Source organism: Dipodomys merriami, unplaced genomic scaffold (genome assembly GCF_024711535.1).
Source record: "Dipodomys merriami isolate MVZ:Mamm:240054 unplaced genomic scaffold, mDipMer1.0.p SCAF_138, whole genome shotgun sequence".
Classification (NCBI taxonomy): domain Eukaryota; kingdom Metazoa; phylum Chordata; class Mammalia; order Rodentia; family Heteromyidae; genus Dipodomys; species Dipodomys merriami.
Window position 1 is genome coordinate 2,634,942 of NW_027202693.1, and position 15,434 is coordinate 2,650,375.

Sequence of the window (15,434 nt, forward strand, 5' to 3'; positions counted from 1 at the left end):
AATGCTTTCAAACTATAGTGCATATTTATTTATAGACTTGGGCCAAGTTAATTTGTTTATGTCCTGTGCCAAATTACCATTCTCTGAATAAAGTTGATCTTTGAATTCCACCTCTACGTTACATTAATCAGCGTGGGTAGAAAGGCTTCATTGAGAAGTTTAGCAATTAAAGCTTCAAGGCATTTATTTCCTAATGCTTGTAATTCTTCCAAAACTCAACACCTCCTTTTAGATGGTGCATTGTTAAAGCAGAGCCTGAAAGTTGTTGGTTGTCAGGAGTAAGATGAAAAATACATTTTCTGCCTCACAAAAGCCCAGGAATGCCAGATCTCGTGATGCACATCTGTAATCTCAATACTCAGGAAGCTGAGGAGGGCATAATTGTGAGTTCAAGGCCTTCCTGGGCTATGTAGCAAGACCATACTTGAAAAAACAAAAGTCCCCCAACTGGTTTACTGAGAGATTGAGCCACATGCCCTTCTTCCTTCTAAGCTGGTTTTGGAAGTGGAAACACTTCCTAACCAGAGGTGAGAAGGAGTGTTTCTCATGGATGTGGCCACCACTTGGTGTTTGGTAAACCTTGGGGAAGTACATCCCTGGTACTTCAGCCTAATTTGCTGCTTAAACTATAGTTATCCTTACATCAGCAGTGGCCTGAGGACTTCTGAAGGCATTGATAATAGAACTAATGGCTCAAACATTGACACTGTGAGGTATTAAAGTACCTAGATTATAATGACTTGCTTCCTTTTCTGGGTAATGGTCCAAGAAAAGAGTTAAGATGATGTATGGGTGGATGGTGGGGAAGCCAGTACAGTGGAATAATGGATTTGAGAAATAACGAGTGTTTGCTGGTGGTAATGAGGATATTACTTAGGTCCCTATCAGGCCATATTGGAAGGTTTTTTAAAAAAAGACATTCAGTGTAATATTTGGTACTTACCAGAGCTTAACCAATTCTTGTTTAAAGAGCCTTCTGTTGACTAAAACAGCTACAGCCTTTCACCGTTAATTTTCATTCATGCTTGCAGTAGCCTTCCTGACATTCATTCCTAGACTCTTAGGAAATAATTATTGATGAGCAAGAGTTTTATCCTCTCATTTCCATTTGCAATTCAGGTATCTGGCAGGGAATGTAGCAGGTCTTGCTTCCCAGATTTCATGCTGTCAACATGTGTGTCCATCAGTGTGATAATAATGTTAAAGTGTTGTTTTTGTAATGACCTAAGGGTAGATTATAGCAAGTTCTGATCTGTCTTTGAGGTGATGGTGCTGCTGGTTTGGAAACATGGTAGAGGGTGGCATTGATGTGGAAATGCCGGGGTATGGAGAGATAACAAGTAGTGAGTGTGTAATATGTATCAGACACTAGGTAAGAGCTTTGTGTTACAACATTTGACCTTTACAAAGACTTGTGACAATTTGATGGTTATATATCCATTTTACAAAACTGCAGATCAGAGGTGAACAGTCAGGCAGTGTATAAATGGTGGAGTGAGTTGGGCGCTGGTGGCTCAAGCCTGTAATCCCAGCTACTCACAAAGCTGAGGTCTGATGACTGGGCAGAAAAGTCTGTGAGACTCTTTTTTTTTTAAAATATTTTTATTTTTGGTCGTTCGTGAAGCTTAACTCTGGGCCTGGGCGCTGTCCCTCAGCTCTTCAGCTCAAGGCTAGCACTCTACCACTTGAGCCACAGTGCCACTTCCGGTTTTCTGAGTAGTTTATTAGAGATAAGAATCTCACGGACTTTTCCTGCCTGGGCTGGCTTTGAACCATAATCCTCAGATCTCAGCCTCCTGAGTAGCTAGGATTACAGGCATGAGCCACCAGCACCCAGCTGTGAGACTCTTATCTCCAATTAATTAGCCACCAAAAACCTGTATGTAGAGTTGTGGCTCAAGTAGTAAAATGCTATCCTCGAGTGAAAAAGCTCAGGGAAAATGTCTAGGCTCTGAGTTCAAGCTGCAGTACCTACATGTATGCATATGTGCGTGTGTGCGCATGCATGCACATACACACACACACAAAGTGGTGCAACAGAGGTTGATACTGAGACAGTGTAACCGGAGTCCTGATGCAATCGATGTGTGTTGGGAAGAACTTGCTTTCGTGTCCTCTGAAAGCAATCAGAGAAGGAATACCTTGCCTTAGGGTGATTTTGGTGTGGATTTTGATGGGGATATTTACTGTCTTCCCACCAATAGTGTAACTAGTCTGGACCAGAATTCTCATCTTCAGTAATTCTGTTATCTTCCCCTTACAAGATAGTGCATGGACAGAATGAAGAAACAGGCAATTTTTTGTTTTCCTGCTCGCTGCATGCCCTAGTGGTTTGGATCATCAGGCATTGTGCTTTCTGCTTTTCACATTTTGTGATGTCCCAGGGAAACCTCTTTTCTTTTTTCTCTGTAGAAAGTGCAGAAGGTTTTCCAAGTTACAACACAGCTTCCGAGCAGCTCCATGAGGCCGGCTACGATGCTTATATCACCGGACTGTGCTTCATCTCCATGGCTGATTACCTGGGTACCGCCTCTCTTCATTCTCCTCACTCACCCTCCAGGCTTCAGGGGCTCTCCCCTGCTCCCATGCTTAGCCCTGGCTGCAGTAAAAAGTTTCCATACATTGGGGGGCCCAGACAACAGATAGTTGTTTCTTGTGGCACTGGAGGCTGGGAAGGCTGAGATCAAGGTTCTGGCACATCTGGTGTTCTGGTTTGCAGCAACCCTCACATAGTGGAGAACAGAAAGAGGGGAAGCTCTAGCATGTCTCCCTTTAGCTGTGTCCCAAATGTTTCTTGTTCAGACACCATTGTGTGTGTGTGTGGGGGGGGGACGAGGATTCCACAGAGGAATTTGGGATAGGGAAGCGCAAACTTCTGCCATGTAACTACTGTTTCCCTAGGATCCATTCACCACGGCAGAAGTTCTGAGTCAGGAGTTGGAGGGGCCGGGGTGGGGGATAGACAGAGATCAACTGCCAATGCTTAGCTCTTGAAAGCACCTTTTATCTTTGCTGTCGATATAATCCACTGTGTTCTGTTGAATTTTCAGGTGCTGTCCACTTGACCAGGTTTACACCTGTTTATTTTCTTCTTCTTTAGGTTCTTTTCTTAGTCCACCAAAAATTCATGTGTCTGCCAGATCAAAACTCATCGAGCCTTTTTTTAACAAGTAAGTAGTAAGAGGTGCCAGCCCCCCCAGTCGTCTCATCAACAACCAGCCCAGGCTCTTGAGGTGATAAGGCACTGGTGTGTGTGTGACTGGTGTGTGTGTGTGTGTGTGTGTGTGTGTATTTTGCCAGTCCTGGGGCTTGAATTCAGGGTCTGGGTGCTATCCCTGAGCCTCTTTGTGCTCAAGGCTAGTGTTCTATCACCTGAGCCACATTGCCACTTTTGGCTTTTTTCTGGGTAGTTTGTTGGAGATGAGAGTCTCACGGACTTTTCTGCCTGGGCTGGCTTTGACCCGCAACCCTCAATCTCAGCTTTCTGAGTAGCTAGGATTGCAGACATGAGCCACCAGTGCCCAGCTTGTCATATATTTTTGAATCAAATATTTCTCATCTCTAGTAACTCAGATGCTATTTGAAAATAGGAGTTGACCTGTGGAAAAATAATTTATTAAATATATTGGGAAGGAAGTAAACCCTACCTACCAACAAACATTACCCAAGGTGGTCTCTTGGAAGCATTGGTAGTTCTGGCCTTCTAATTGCCTACCAGGGAGTTGTGTGGATTGTGACTCCTATCTCCTAAAAAGCTTTTCTTGTGTGTGTTCCCACAATTATGACATAATACTTCTAGAAAGGAGAACACTAATTCTGGATATTCACTCAGTCCTACGGACTAGCAAAAGTCTTCCCATCTCATGCAACCCTTATGACCTGGAGGAAGGCACATAGTTATTCTGTACTTGAAGAGGCACAAGCAGTTTGTCCAAGGGAATGTCATCATCTGCTATATAGCTCATCTCACCAGTTCTTTTTAGAAAGAACCCAAGGCAGCATTGTCCCTGAAGATAAAATTCTATGTGGAATCCTGTTCAGATCAGGGCTTGCATTTGAACAAGCATCCTCTCACTTACAGAGAACAGCGTGCTCATTCCCCTGCCTTTTTTTTTTTTTTTTGGCCATTCCTGGGGCTTGAACTCAGGGCCTGGGTGCTGTCCTCGAGCTTCTTTTCCTCAAGGCTAGTACTCTACCACTGGAGCCACAGTACCAATTCTGGCTTTTTCTGTGTATGTGGTACTGAGGAATCGAACCTAGGGCTTCATGCATGCCAGGCAAGTCCCCTACCACTAAGCCGCATTCACAGCCTCCTCTGCCTTTTTCTAAGAACCAAGGTCAATGGAAAATAAATGTCCTTCAGAAAACACTTTGTAAAAAGCTATCTTCAAGAGAGTCTAGGGTGTCTTGCAGAGACAGATGACTCAATAAAATAGAAGGCCAATGCCTGACTTTGTGCTTTCTGTGGTATAAGAAAGTAAAAGAGTATTTTTAGCTCTTTCCAGTCTCAAAGGACTTGGTCAGAAGATTTTCTCTAAGACTAGCTTTCCATGAATTGATTAAAAGAGACCAAGATGAAAGAAGGCAAGCCATTTCCCCACATCCCATGATGGCAGATGTCTTTTCCTCACCTTGTGCCTTGGTTCTCTTGACTCTCAACCAAAAGCAGCATGTGGGAGGTAACCAGGCCATGAAAAAGGCACAACGGGACCCTCTAAAATCATTTAAGGACACTCTTCTAGACATATATGGTATAAAAACACCTTTATTACATTTGATGTAATTAACACCTGTCATCTTGGGATGGTCTCAGTAGATGATTCAGTAATAGGTCTGGATTGGTGGTACACATCTGTAATCACAGAATTTATTAAGATGAAGATTTCAAATTCTAGGCCAACATGGGCTACCAAGTGAGAGTTTCTCTCAAAATACACTATTTTTACTTTTTTTTTTGCCAGTCCTAGGTGCGTCCCTGAGAGTTTTTGCTTAGGGCTAGCACTCTACCACTTGAGCCACAGTTCCACTTCTAGCTTTTTGGTGAGTAATTGGTGATTAAGTCTCATAGACTTTCCTGCCTGGGCTGGGTTTGAACCATGACTCAGTGGTAGAGTGCTTGTCTTACATGCATGAAGCCCTGGGTTTGATTCCTCAGTACCACATAAGTAGAAAAAGCTGCAAGTGGCACTGTGGCTCAAGTGGTAGAGTGCTTGCCTTGAGCTGCAGAGCTGAGGGACAGCACCCAGGCCCAGAGTTCAGGCCCCACGACCAACAACAACAATGATAAAACATCCCCTTGCCTTTTTTTATATTACTTTTCAGAAACGGTCTGATGCCTTTTTTTTTTTTTTTTTTTTTTTTACTCAGGGATGGCCTCAGACTGATCCCTTTAGCTGGGATCTAAGGCATTCACTACAGTACCATCTTGCTTGTTGGAATGGGGGTCTTGCTAACCATTTCCTTGTTGTTTTGTTTCTTGAGACAAAGTCTTGCTAGGTAGCTCCCTATAGGCTTGAATTGGATATATTCCTGCCTTAGTTTCCTGAGTGCTAAGATTATAGTCATGTGTCACCATAAAGCATAAAAACAGTTTCTTCTACAAGCTCTCTTTTTTTTTTTTTTTTTTTTTGTCGGCATGGGCTTGAACTCTGGGCCTAGGCGCTGTCCCTCAGCTCTTCAGCTCAAGGCGAGCGCTCTACCACTTGAGCTACAGCGCCACTTCCAAAACAGTTTCTTCTAACACAGGAATAACTTTCTAGGTGTTGGTTATCAGAACCCTTACCATGAAGAATGAAGTATCTACTTGGCTGGGCACTTGATGTGTCTTGCTGTTTCTTAGTATTGTAAGCAGTACCGATTTAGTTGGGTAAAACATGTACAAGAGCCTACTGATTCATGTGAGCCTAATCAAGTTTCTTAGCCATATTATTATTAAATTGTTGGTCTTCCAAATTCTCAGGCCACTGAGGGCCTTAGTGGGGTTTTCCTGTCATGCTCAGAGCAGTGCTGTTCCGGCTGATGACTCCATTTGTAAATGAGATCAAAACCTGCTCAGCCTCCCAATGCCTGCCAGTGATGGGCCTTAATTGCAGGTCAGTGAAGCCAGACTAATTGCTTGTTGGGCAGTTGGCTTGCTTTTGTAATTTGCTATTAAGTAGAATGTCATCTCTACCCAAAGCACACAATATATTGTTATCTAACTAAAGCTCATTAAAATCATCTCACACGAAACAGAATGCCTTGCAAATAAAGGAAAACAAGTGACATGACAGTTGTAATCAACAAGTGGGCTTTTTTAAGTCCTACTGGAGAAGACAGACACAAATGGTTGCTATGGTGTGTAGTGGTGACGTGGCCGTCTTAACCAGGGGTGGCCGTTGTTAGGCTGTCAGATGACAACCAGTGATGTGGGCTTTTGTTTCTGATTGTGAGACTGGCACATTCCCGCAGTGCCTTTGCACTTCCTGAAAGGAAAAAGCCGGTGCCCTAGCAGTCAGTTCATATACCATTCCTGCTAATTGGAAGTTGGGAAGATGGCTCAGGCTTGTTCCCATCTTGCAGCCTTTGGACTAACTAACAAGGCAAGCTCTGTGCAGAACTTTTCTTTCAACTTTCTCATTACTGATTTTCTTTTCTTTCTTTTTGTTTTTGTTTTTGTTTTTGTGTTTTTTTTGGGGGTCTGGTCGTGGGGCCTGAACTCTGTCCCTCAGCTCTTCAGCTCAAGGCTAGCGCTCTACCACTTGAGCCACAACGCCACTTCCGGCTTTTTTCTTTTTGCTTATGGGGTCCTGAGAAATCGAACCCAGGGTCTCAGGCATGCAAGGCAAGCACTCTACCACTGAGCCACCTTTCCCCTCATTACTGATTTTCATTCATCAGTTGATATTTATTGAGTAACTACTCTATGCCAGGAATTGGTATAGATGTTCAGGATAATAGCACAATTTGTTTTTTGTTTTTTGTTTTTTTCCTATTTATGACGAATACTTAACAGGAGAGAAAAATCTCTGAAATGAGTAAGAGCTCTAAAAATGTTTTAGAAACAACACTAGTAATACTGATCAAGGAGTATCTACTAAAAAAATGAATGGCATATTGAGTGTGTGTGTGTGTGTGTGTGTGTGTGTGTGTGTGTGTGTGTGTGTGTGTGTGTGTGTGTGTGTGTGTGTGTGTGTGTGTGTGTGTGTGTGTGTGTGTGTGTGTGTGTGTGTGTGTGTGTGTGTGTGTGTGTGTGTGTGTGTGTGTGTGTGTGTGTACGTTTAAAATTTGTTTTGTTCTTGACAATCTTACTACTTAGCCCAGGCGGGGTAGGAGTTTGATATTATAGCTCAGGGTAGCCATGAACTTTATTCTCTTGATTCTCATATCATAGCCTCCCAAGTACAGGGATTACAGGTGTGCACCACCACACCCTGTTCTTTCCTGGGGTCTATAAAGAAAAAAGTCTTTTTTTTTTTTTAGGTCCGGTCGTGGGGCCTGAACTCTGGGCCTGGGCACTGTCCCTCAACTCAAGGCTAGCGCTCTACCACTTGAGCCACAGCACCACTTCTGGCTTTTTTCTTTTTGCTTATGTGGTGCTGAGGAATTGAACCCAGGGCCTCAGGCATGCAAAGCAAGCGCTCTACCACTGAGCCACCTTCCCAGCCCAAGAAAAAAGTCTTGCCAGGTGCTTGTGGCTCATACCTGTGTAATCCTAGCTGCTCAGGAGGTTGAGACCAGAGGATTGGTGATTTGAAGCCAGCCCAGGCAGGAAAGTCCATGACACTCTTATCTCAAATTAACTATCAGAAAGCCAGAAGAGGTAGAATACTAACCTTGAGCACAAGCTCAGGGACCTTACCCAGGCCCTAAGTTCAAGCCCTAAGACTGACAAAAAAAAAAGTCTGTTAACCTTTTTTTTTGGGGGAGTGGGGGGTCCGGTCGTGGGGCCTAAACTCTGGGCCTGGGCGCTGTCCCTCAGCTCTTCAGCTCAAGGCTAGTGCTCTACCACTTGAGCCACAGCGCCACTTCCGGCTTTTTTTTTCTTTTTGCTTATGTGGTGCTGAGGAATTGAACCCAGGACCTTAGGCTTGCAAGGCAAGCGCTGTACCACTGAGCCACCTTCCCAGCCCTTTCCTTTTCTTTTTTTGTAGGCTATTTCTTATGAGGATCCTGGACATCCCCTATCTAAACCTGGAAGGACCAGACTGTGAGTAAAGTTTTATTTCTTCATTAAATCTGTACATTTCCTTGTGTGGCCTGGGAGGGGCGGCAGGAAAACTACATTGGAAAAGGCGCTTTTCTCATTAGCACTGGGCAGCAGTTCTGTGGCTGTCAGCACTGCAGTGCCTGAATTAATGGCACCCCTGGGCCTGCATTAGTCATCTCTCTACTCACATTTTCCAGTTTATGCATGGGCTGAATCTTGAAGAACTGTATCTTCTCTTCATTATTTTGTTTTCCCTCAGAATTCTAATTTCCTTATTTCCTATAAATATTTATAACAGATGTTAAGATAAGCTCCCCATGTCAGTCACTTGTTAAATTCCTATTTTCCAATTAGTTGATTATGCATATGTTTAAATTTAGTGGCTTGATTTCTTTTTCCATTAAGAACCTTGCAAGTTGGTGCATCCAGTGTTATGTGTTACTATAGGCCCTGGATTCCATCCAAATATAAAATAACCCAAAATTAACCACATAAAACCCTTGGAAGGCCAGGGTGTCTTTGGGGGAGAAGAGGGGCTCTACTGATACTTTCTTCTGCTTCCCACTTGCCTTCCATTGTTTTGTTTTGCTTTTTGTCTTTTGTCTTACTCTGGGCCTGGGTGCTTTCCCTGTGCTCTTCAGCTCAAGGCGAGTGTTCTGCCGCTTGAGCCACAGCACCACTTCCAGTTTTGTAGTAGTTTATTGGAGATAAGAGTCTCACAGACTTTTGTGCCCAGGCTGGCTTTGAACTATGATCCTCAGATCTCAGCCTCCTAAGTAGCGAGGATGACAGCCGTGAGCCACCAGCACCCGGCTTTATTGTTCTTTTTTTTTTTACCTCCCTTAATGCCTGTGACTGGCTGGCATGCAGAAAGGGGGTGCTGAGGTTGACCATAATCATGCCATGCCAGTTTGAGGCACACTTGGTTCTGCTCCATGTGGAGTAGGCACTCTCACAACAGTTGAAGCTCACTGTGGCCACTCTCAGTTCGTAGTTTTGAGTGGACACAGAAGTTAGGTAGGCCTCTTGGATATAGTTGCACAGATAAGGGATCTGGGATTGGAACATAAGATTGTGAGGAAGGATCAGCTCTACTTACTCCATTTAATTTGAGTAGTGCATTGTTAACTGGGAAATGAAATAAACCTTTGGACATCCTACTGAAAAGAAGATGCAATGCTGTCTCTGGAACAGAGCAGCAAGGTTTTCCTGTAGATGATTTGTGTAGGAACTCAGGAGAGAATGTGCTTCTCTGTGGAATGGCTAGGGAGGGTGTTAAAGGTTCTCTGAAGTGTGAGAATCTCAAACCCCACCAGTACTAAGGGTACTTTCTGGAGCTGCCTAGTGATCACGAATGGAGCGGCAGGTCCGCAGGCTCCTATGGCCTTGGTTTCCTTGATCGATTTTCAACTCAGAACCCTTGTCACACTTTGTCTTTTAGTGCAGCCTAAACGTGACCATGTTCTCCATGTGACATTCCCTAAGGAGTGGAAAACCAGCGACCTTTACCAGCTCTTCAGTGCCTTTGGTAGGTAAAAGCCAGGCACAGATATACCTTCCTGGGTTTTGGTGGGGTTTTTTGTTGTTGTTTTGTTTTGTGTAGGGGCATAGACAAACTAGCTTGGGTGTGGAAGAGTGTAAATAGACAATGTTTTAATTTTACTCGTGGGATTTTCCTGTACTAATGTATGCTGAAGGGCTTTTAATAATATTTCCCTATGGAGTCTTACTAATTCATGGAATCAAGATGCCATTACTGTGACTGACCTTACAACTGACCAGGGAAAATAAATAATTTTTAAGATTAAATTCAATGCCTGGGTGCCGGTAGCTCATGTATGTAATCCAACCTACTCAGGAAGCTGAGATCTGAGTATCTCAGTTTGAAGCTAACTCAAGCAGAAAAGTCTGTGAGACTCTAGGATAGTCCATGAGACTCTAATCTCCAGTTAACCACCAAGAAGCCAGAGGTGGACCTGTGGTTCAACTGGTAGAGCTCTAGCCTTGAGCATAAATACTCAGAGACAGTGCCCAGGCCCTGAGTTCAAGTTCCAGGACTGTCAACTAAGACAGAACAAAACAAAAGATTCAATTCAGAGAGAAAGCTTGTTTCATAAGGGCAGGCAGAGTACTTGAGCTAAAATAATTAAAGCAACAAATGCAGATGTCTGCAGACCAAGATACAAGATGTGTATGAGGCAGATGTGTACTGGGGCTTGAATTCAGTGCCTGTGCTTTCACTCAGCTTTCTTTCTTTTGTTTTTAAAATAAATTTCTAATAGCTTCTTATTTTCCCTGGTGTGGTTTTTCTCTTGAAGTTGTAAAAGAAATAACTGATGCGAAGGATTAGGTTTTCAAAGATCAGGTCAAGTTTTACACCAGGTCTTCTCTCTTATATTCCACACTTGACTAAAACAGGTCAGGTTGCAAAGTAAATTCCAAAGCTCTCTAAAATGGTCAGATGGTTACTTTATTTTCAACTAAATATTAACAGGTAACATTCACATATCCTGGATTGATGACACATCGGCCTTCGTTTCTCTCAGCCAGCCTGACCTAGTTAAGATTGGTAAGTGTCTTCAACATCAGCTTGGGGTAGTAACAGTGGGGGCTCACCTTCAACTTAGGGGCTATGGATTCCACCATCTCCTTGTCTCTAAAATAAAGGAAATAATTAGTATCATGGAAGGTGATGAAATGAGCCAAGGTTCTGGATTCATTAGACATGCTACCATAGTATATCTACTTTAAATCACTTGCCTATACTCTCTGTTCCTTTCCATTGTACTCTTTTTTTTTTTTTTGGTCGGTTGTGGGGGCTGAACTCTGGTCCTGGGTGCTGTCCCTCAGCTCTTCAGCTCAAGGCTAGTGCTCTACCACTTGAGCCACAGCGCCACTTCCAGCTTTTTTTTTTTTTTTGCTTATATGGTGCTTAGGAATTGAACTCAGGGCCTCATGCATATGAGGCAAGCACTCTACCACTGAGCCACCTTCCCAGTCCCCTTTGCACTCTTTCTAAAGTGATTTCTTTTTTTTTTTTTTTTTTTTTTTTTTGTCGGTCGTGGGGCTTGAACTCTGGGCCTGGGCGCTGTCCTTCAGCTCTTCAGCTCAAGGCGAGCGCTCTACCACTTGAGCTACAGCGCCACTTCCGGTTTTCTGGTGGTTTATTTGAGATAGGAGTCTCACGGTCTCTCCTGCCCGGGCTGGCTTTGAACCGCGATCCTCAGATCTCAGCCTCCTGAGTAGCTAGGATTACAGGCGTGAGCCACCAGCGCCCGGCTTTATTCTCTAAAATTTATATCCATTTTTTTTGTTTTACAAATGAACTGAGGGATACTTCATTTGCAGGATTTTTTTTTTTCCATCCTGGAGTTTGAACTTGGGAATAATATTACTTGCTATGGTAGGTGCTTTCTTTTTGAGCCTCCTGTGCAGCTTGCTGGTCATTTTAGATATGAAGTCTCATAAACTTTTCTACCTGGGCTGGCTTCAAATGGTGATCCTTTGGGTCTCAGCCTTCTGAAATGCTAGGATTGATAACAAGTGTAAGGCCCCAGCACCTGGCTTTCTTTGCATTTAAAAATAGTATTTTGAGCTGGGCATGGGTGGCTTATGTTTGTAATCCTCGCTACTCAGAAGGTGGAGATCTGAGGATCACAGTTCAGCCTAGGTAAGAAAGTCTGTGTGACTCTGGTCTCTAATTATAGCGCCAGAAAACTGGAAGTCGATCTGTGGCTCAAAGTGAGAGAGTACTAGCCTTGAGCAAAAAAGCTCAGGGACAGTGCCCTGACCCTCAGTTCAAGCCCCATCACTGACAAAAAAAAAAAAAAAAAGAATTCTTTAAAGATGGACTGCTACATTTCTTGTGTCCTTAAAAGTTTTCACACTTAACATCACTAAACATTGTTTTCTTAAGATGGAAAGTTATTGAATAAAATGGTGAAAAAAATATTGTTAAGCCATATCCAAATAGATTTCAAGCATCCAGGTGTTTGAAAATGTTAAGGTGTGAGAATTTTAAGTGAGGTGTGTTTTCTTTTGATTTCACAAAGTGCCACACCCTAAGATTATTTAATTCTACTACTGTAACACATGAACACTTAAGTATGAACACCTACAAATGTATGAATTTTGGTGTTTTGGTTGGGTTCTTTGTCTATTTTAGGAATGTACGCTGTGTGTAAAAGGAGAAGCTAGCTCTAGAATAAAGCTTGCTAGTTACTTTTGAGGAGTTTCTGCTTATTTCTCCACAGTGAGGATCAAAGTATGGGCTTCTTAGGCTGTTCCTGAGTATCACATGAGCTTATGTGCATAAACTTGGCATAGCCTTGGCTTTTATTATGGTTATATAATAGCAGGCTGAATAATAGCAGGTGAATGCATTTCAGGTTATACAACATCTGCAGATGGTCTTGTAAAGGATGTAGGTGATGTTACTTGTTGAATAATTTCAGATTTTGCTTACTTGTATTTTCGTAATCCATTCCTTCATGATCTTTAGACAGATGACTTAAGAGAGAATCCAAAAGGATCAAAGGATTTGTTAGAGCTAAAGTGGGAGGCAGGCCTCTAGGTGAAAGTCATAATGAAAGCCTCAGTGAGATTGAAAGCCACGGAACTGGAACTCAAAGACATGGATCGGGACCTGCCACCCCAGCTGTGGTTACTGCCTCCTGCTCAGTGTCCACACTCTGCACTCTGCCTGACTGGTCCCTGCAGGAGGAAGGAAGGAGATGCGTAGGCTTTGGAGTCAGACCCTCTTGGGAACTGTGGCTCCACCCCCTTATTGGCCAGTTGTCTTGGGCAACTTATGTAAACCTCCAGACCACAGGCTCCAAGGCTGTGAACAGGAGGAGATCAGAGGTACTTTGCAGGATGGCTGTGAGGATAAAGTGAGATCATGATATGAAATTCCCTGCCAGAACCTGGTCCTCTGCCAGGAACAGTCTGATGAATGGTAGATCATTGTTAAAACACCTGCTTAACCTCCTTTCTATGACCCATGACAGTGCTTTGAAATGGTTAACATGCTAATCAATTGTATGTAACTGGAAAGATGATAATGATTTCTCATCATGTGTATGGGTGTCAGAGTTCCTCTCAATGGCTCTGTTACAGTGTAGCTCATGTTAATCACCATTGATCCCTTAGTATCAAAAGCCTCTTTACACACTGACATTAATTTGTTTGTTTGTTTGTTTGTTTATATTTTTGCCAGTCCTGGTACATGAATTCAGGGCCTAGGCACTGTCCCTGGGATGCTTTTGCTCAAGGCTAGCACTCTATCACTTGAGCCACAACACCACTTCTGGCTTTTTCTGTGTATGTGGTACTGAGGAATCGAACCCAGGGCTTCATGCATGCTAGGCAAGCACTCTACCACTAAGCCACATTTCCAGTCCCACACAGACTTTTAGGCTGAGAATTTTGCCTAACGGTCCCTGGAGTCAGGGTGCTGTGTGTCAAACTATATTTGGTGTGTGGTGCCCATTTTGCTCCTGCCAAACCCTCAGTGCCTGACACACAGTAGCATGAGTCATATAGCTGAGCTTGTATGAGTGACATGAGCAGTAGGCAGGATGAAATGGTGAACTTTTTTTGGTGATGGTGGGGCCTGAACTCTGGGCCTGGGCACTGTCCCTGAGCTCTTCAGCTTAAGGCTAGTGCTCTACCACTTGAGCCACAGCACCACTTCCGGCTTTTTCTGCTTGTGGTGCCTCATGCATGCAAGGTGAGCACTCTACCACTGAGCCACCTTCCCAGCCCCTGGTGAACTACCAACCCCCCTCAGAGGACTGTTGTATTAATTTTTTTTTTCTTTTTATCTTTTTGTCTGTTCTAGGGATCAAATCTAGGGCCTTACACATGTTGGGCAAATGCTCTACCACTGAGCTTCCCTAGCCCTTTTAAAATTTTTATTTGGTGACAGAATCTTGTCGAGTTTCCCAGTCTGGACTTGAACTCTTAATCATTCTCCCTTAACCTTCTGAGTAGCTGGGATTATAGGCCTGCACCACTATGCACTAAGCCATTCATCTTCTAATAATATGCAGACTAGCTATTAAAGCGTGTTTTTCCCCCACCCCCCATACTCTTTTTCTTGCACAAGACAACTCTTCACAAAGTACCTAGCAAGTTGAACATGCTGTACCTCTGACCATACTTTTCCTCCCTTCCCCTTGCCTTGTCCCTCTCTCAAGCTTCCCCTGGGAATAACTAGGGATTGAGTGAATCATAATTTGTTTTGCCCGAACATCTTTTACTCAACTGTCCCCTTCCTGGACAAGCGCCTCATCTCTGCATAACCTTTTTGTTATGTTTTGTTTTGTTTTGTGGTGCTGGGGAACCCTGAGCCTTGAACATGTTAGGCAAGTGCCCTCCCAGCCAGCCGTGCCATAAACATCAGCCATCCCAGATGTTTCCTGTGGCTGCCTTGTAGGGGACGAGAGCCAGCACACCCTGTTCCTTAGTGGTCACAGGGAAACTGTACATCTTGAGAGTAGGGACCATAACTCCTGTCCACCGTTGTGGGTACAGTGCTTTAGGGTAGAGTCTGACCTTAGTAAGTACATGGGCAGTATTTCCGAATTGAATAAATGATCTTGTGGTATTACGACTTAGAAATGCCTTTTTATAATAATGGAACAATCTGATGTCTCTGGGCAGTTTTCCTCCGATGTCTAAAATTGTGCAGATGTTTCCTTGAAAGACACTGTGAGATTTGTCCTTTCCTCACAGTTGTTGTAGGGATAAGAGGGGCTAGGATTTTGGAATGAGCTGTAGATCCTATCAGTGCTCACCTGAAACTGATTACTTGGTCACTCAAGTAAGAGATGGGACCTGTCAGATCAATAGTGCAACATTGCAAAATTGTTTTTTGTTTTTTTTTTTTGGGTCCGGTCGTGGGGTCTGAACTCTGGGCCTGGGCACTGTCCCTCAGCTCTTCAGCTCAAGGCTAGTGCTCTACCACTTGAGCCACAGTGCCACTTCAGGCTTTTTTCTTTCTGCTTATATGGAGCTGAGGAATCGAACCCAGGGCCTCAGGCATGCAAGGCAAGCGCTCTACCACTGAGCCACCTTCCTAGCCCCTGCAAAATTGTTAAATGCCTTTTATGTAGCAACTTGTAATTATTTTCTCTCCGATGCAAACTGATTTATATTCAGGACTTTCTTTTTGACTGACACCTGTCTTTCTTTTGGTATCACTGATTCTAAGCAACATTTTAAAATCATTTTTGACATCTTG

General features: G+C 43.5%; 1 protein-coding gene across 1 annotated transcript in view; it reads left to right on the forward strand.

Moving 5' to 3' along the window:
• Positions 1–15,434, forward strand: part of LOC138825614 (poly(A)-specific ribonuclease PARN) — a 94,687-nt gene that overhangs the window by 28,968 nt on the left and 50,285 nt on the right. Inside the window, exons 17-21 of the mRNA XM_070020316.1 lie at positions 2,413–2,523; positions 3,101–3,170; positions 8,133–8,188; positions 9,630–9,716; positions 10,683–10,757. Of these exons, the coding sequence (XP_069876417.1) occupies positions 2,413–2,523; positions 3,101–3,170; positions 8,133–8,188; positions 9,630–9,716; positions 10,683–10,757 (399 nt within the window). The remainder of the gene's footprint in view (positions 1–2,412; positions 2,524–3,100; positions 3,171–8,132; positions 8,189–9,629; positions 9,717–10,682; positions 10,758–15,434) is intronic.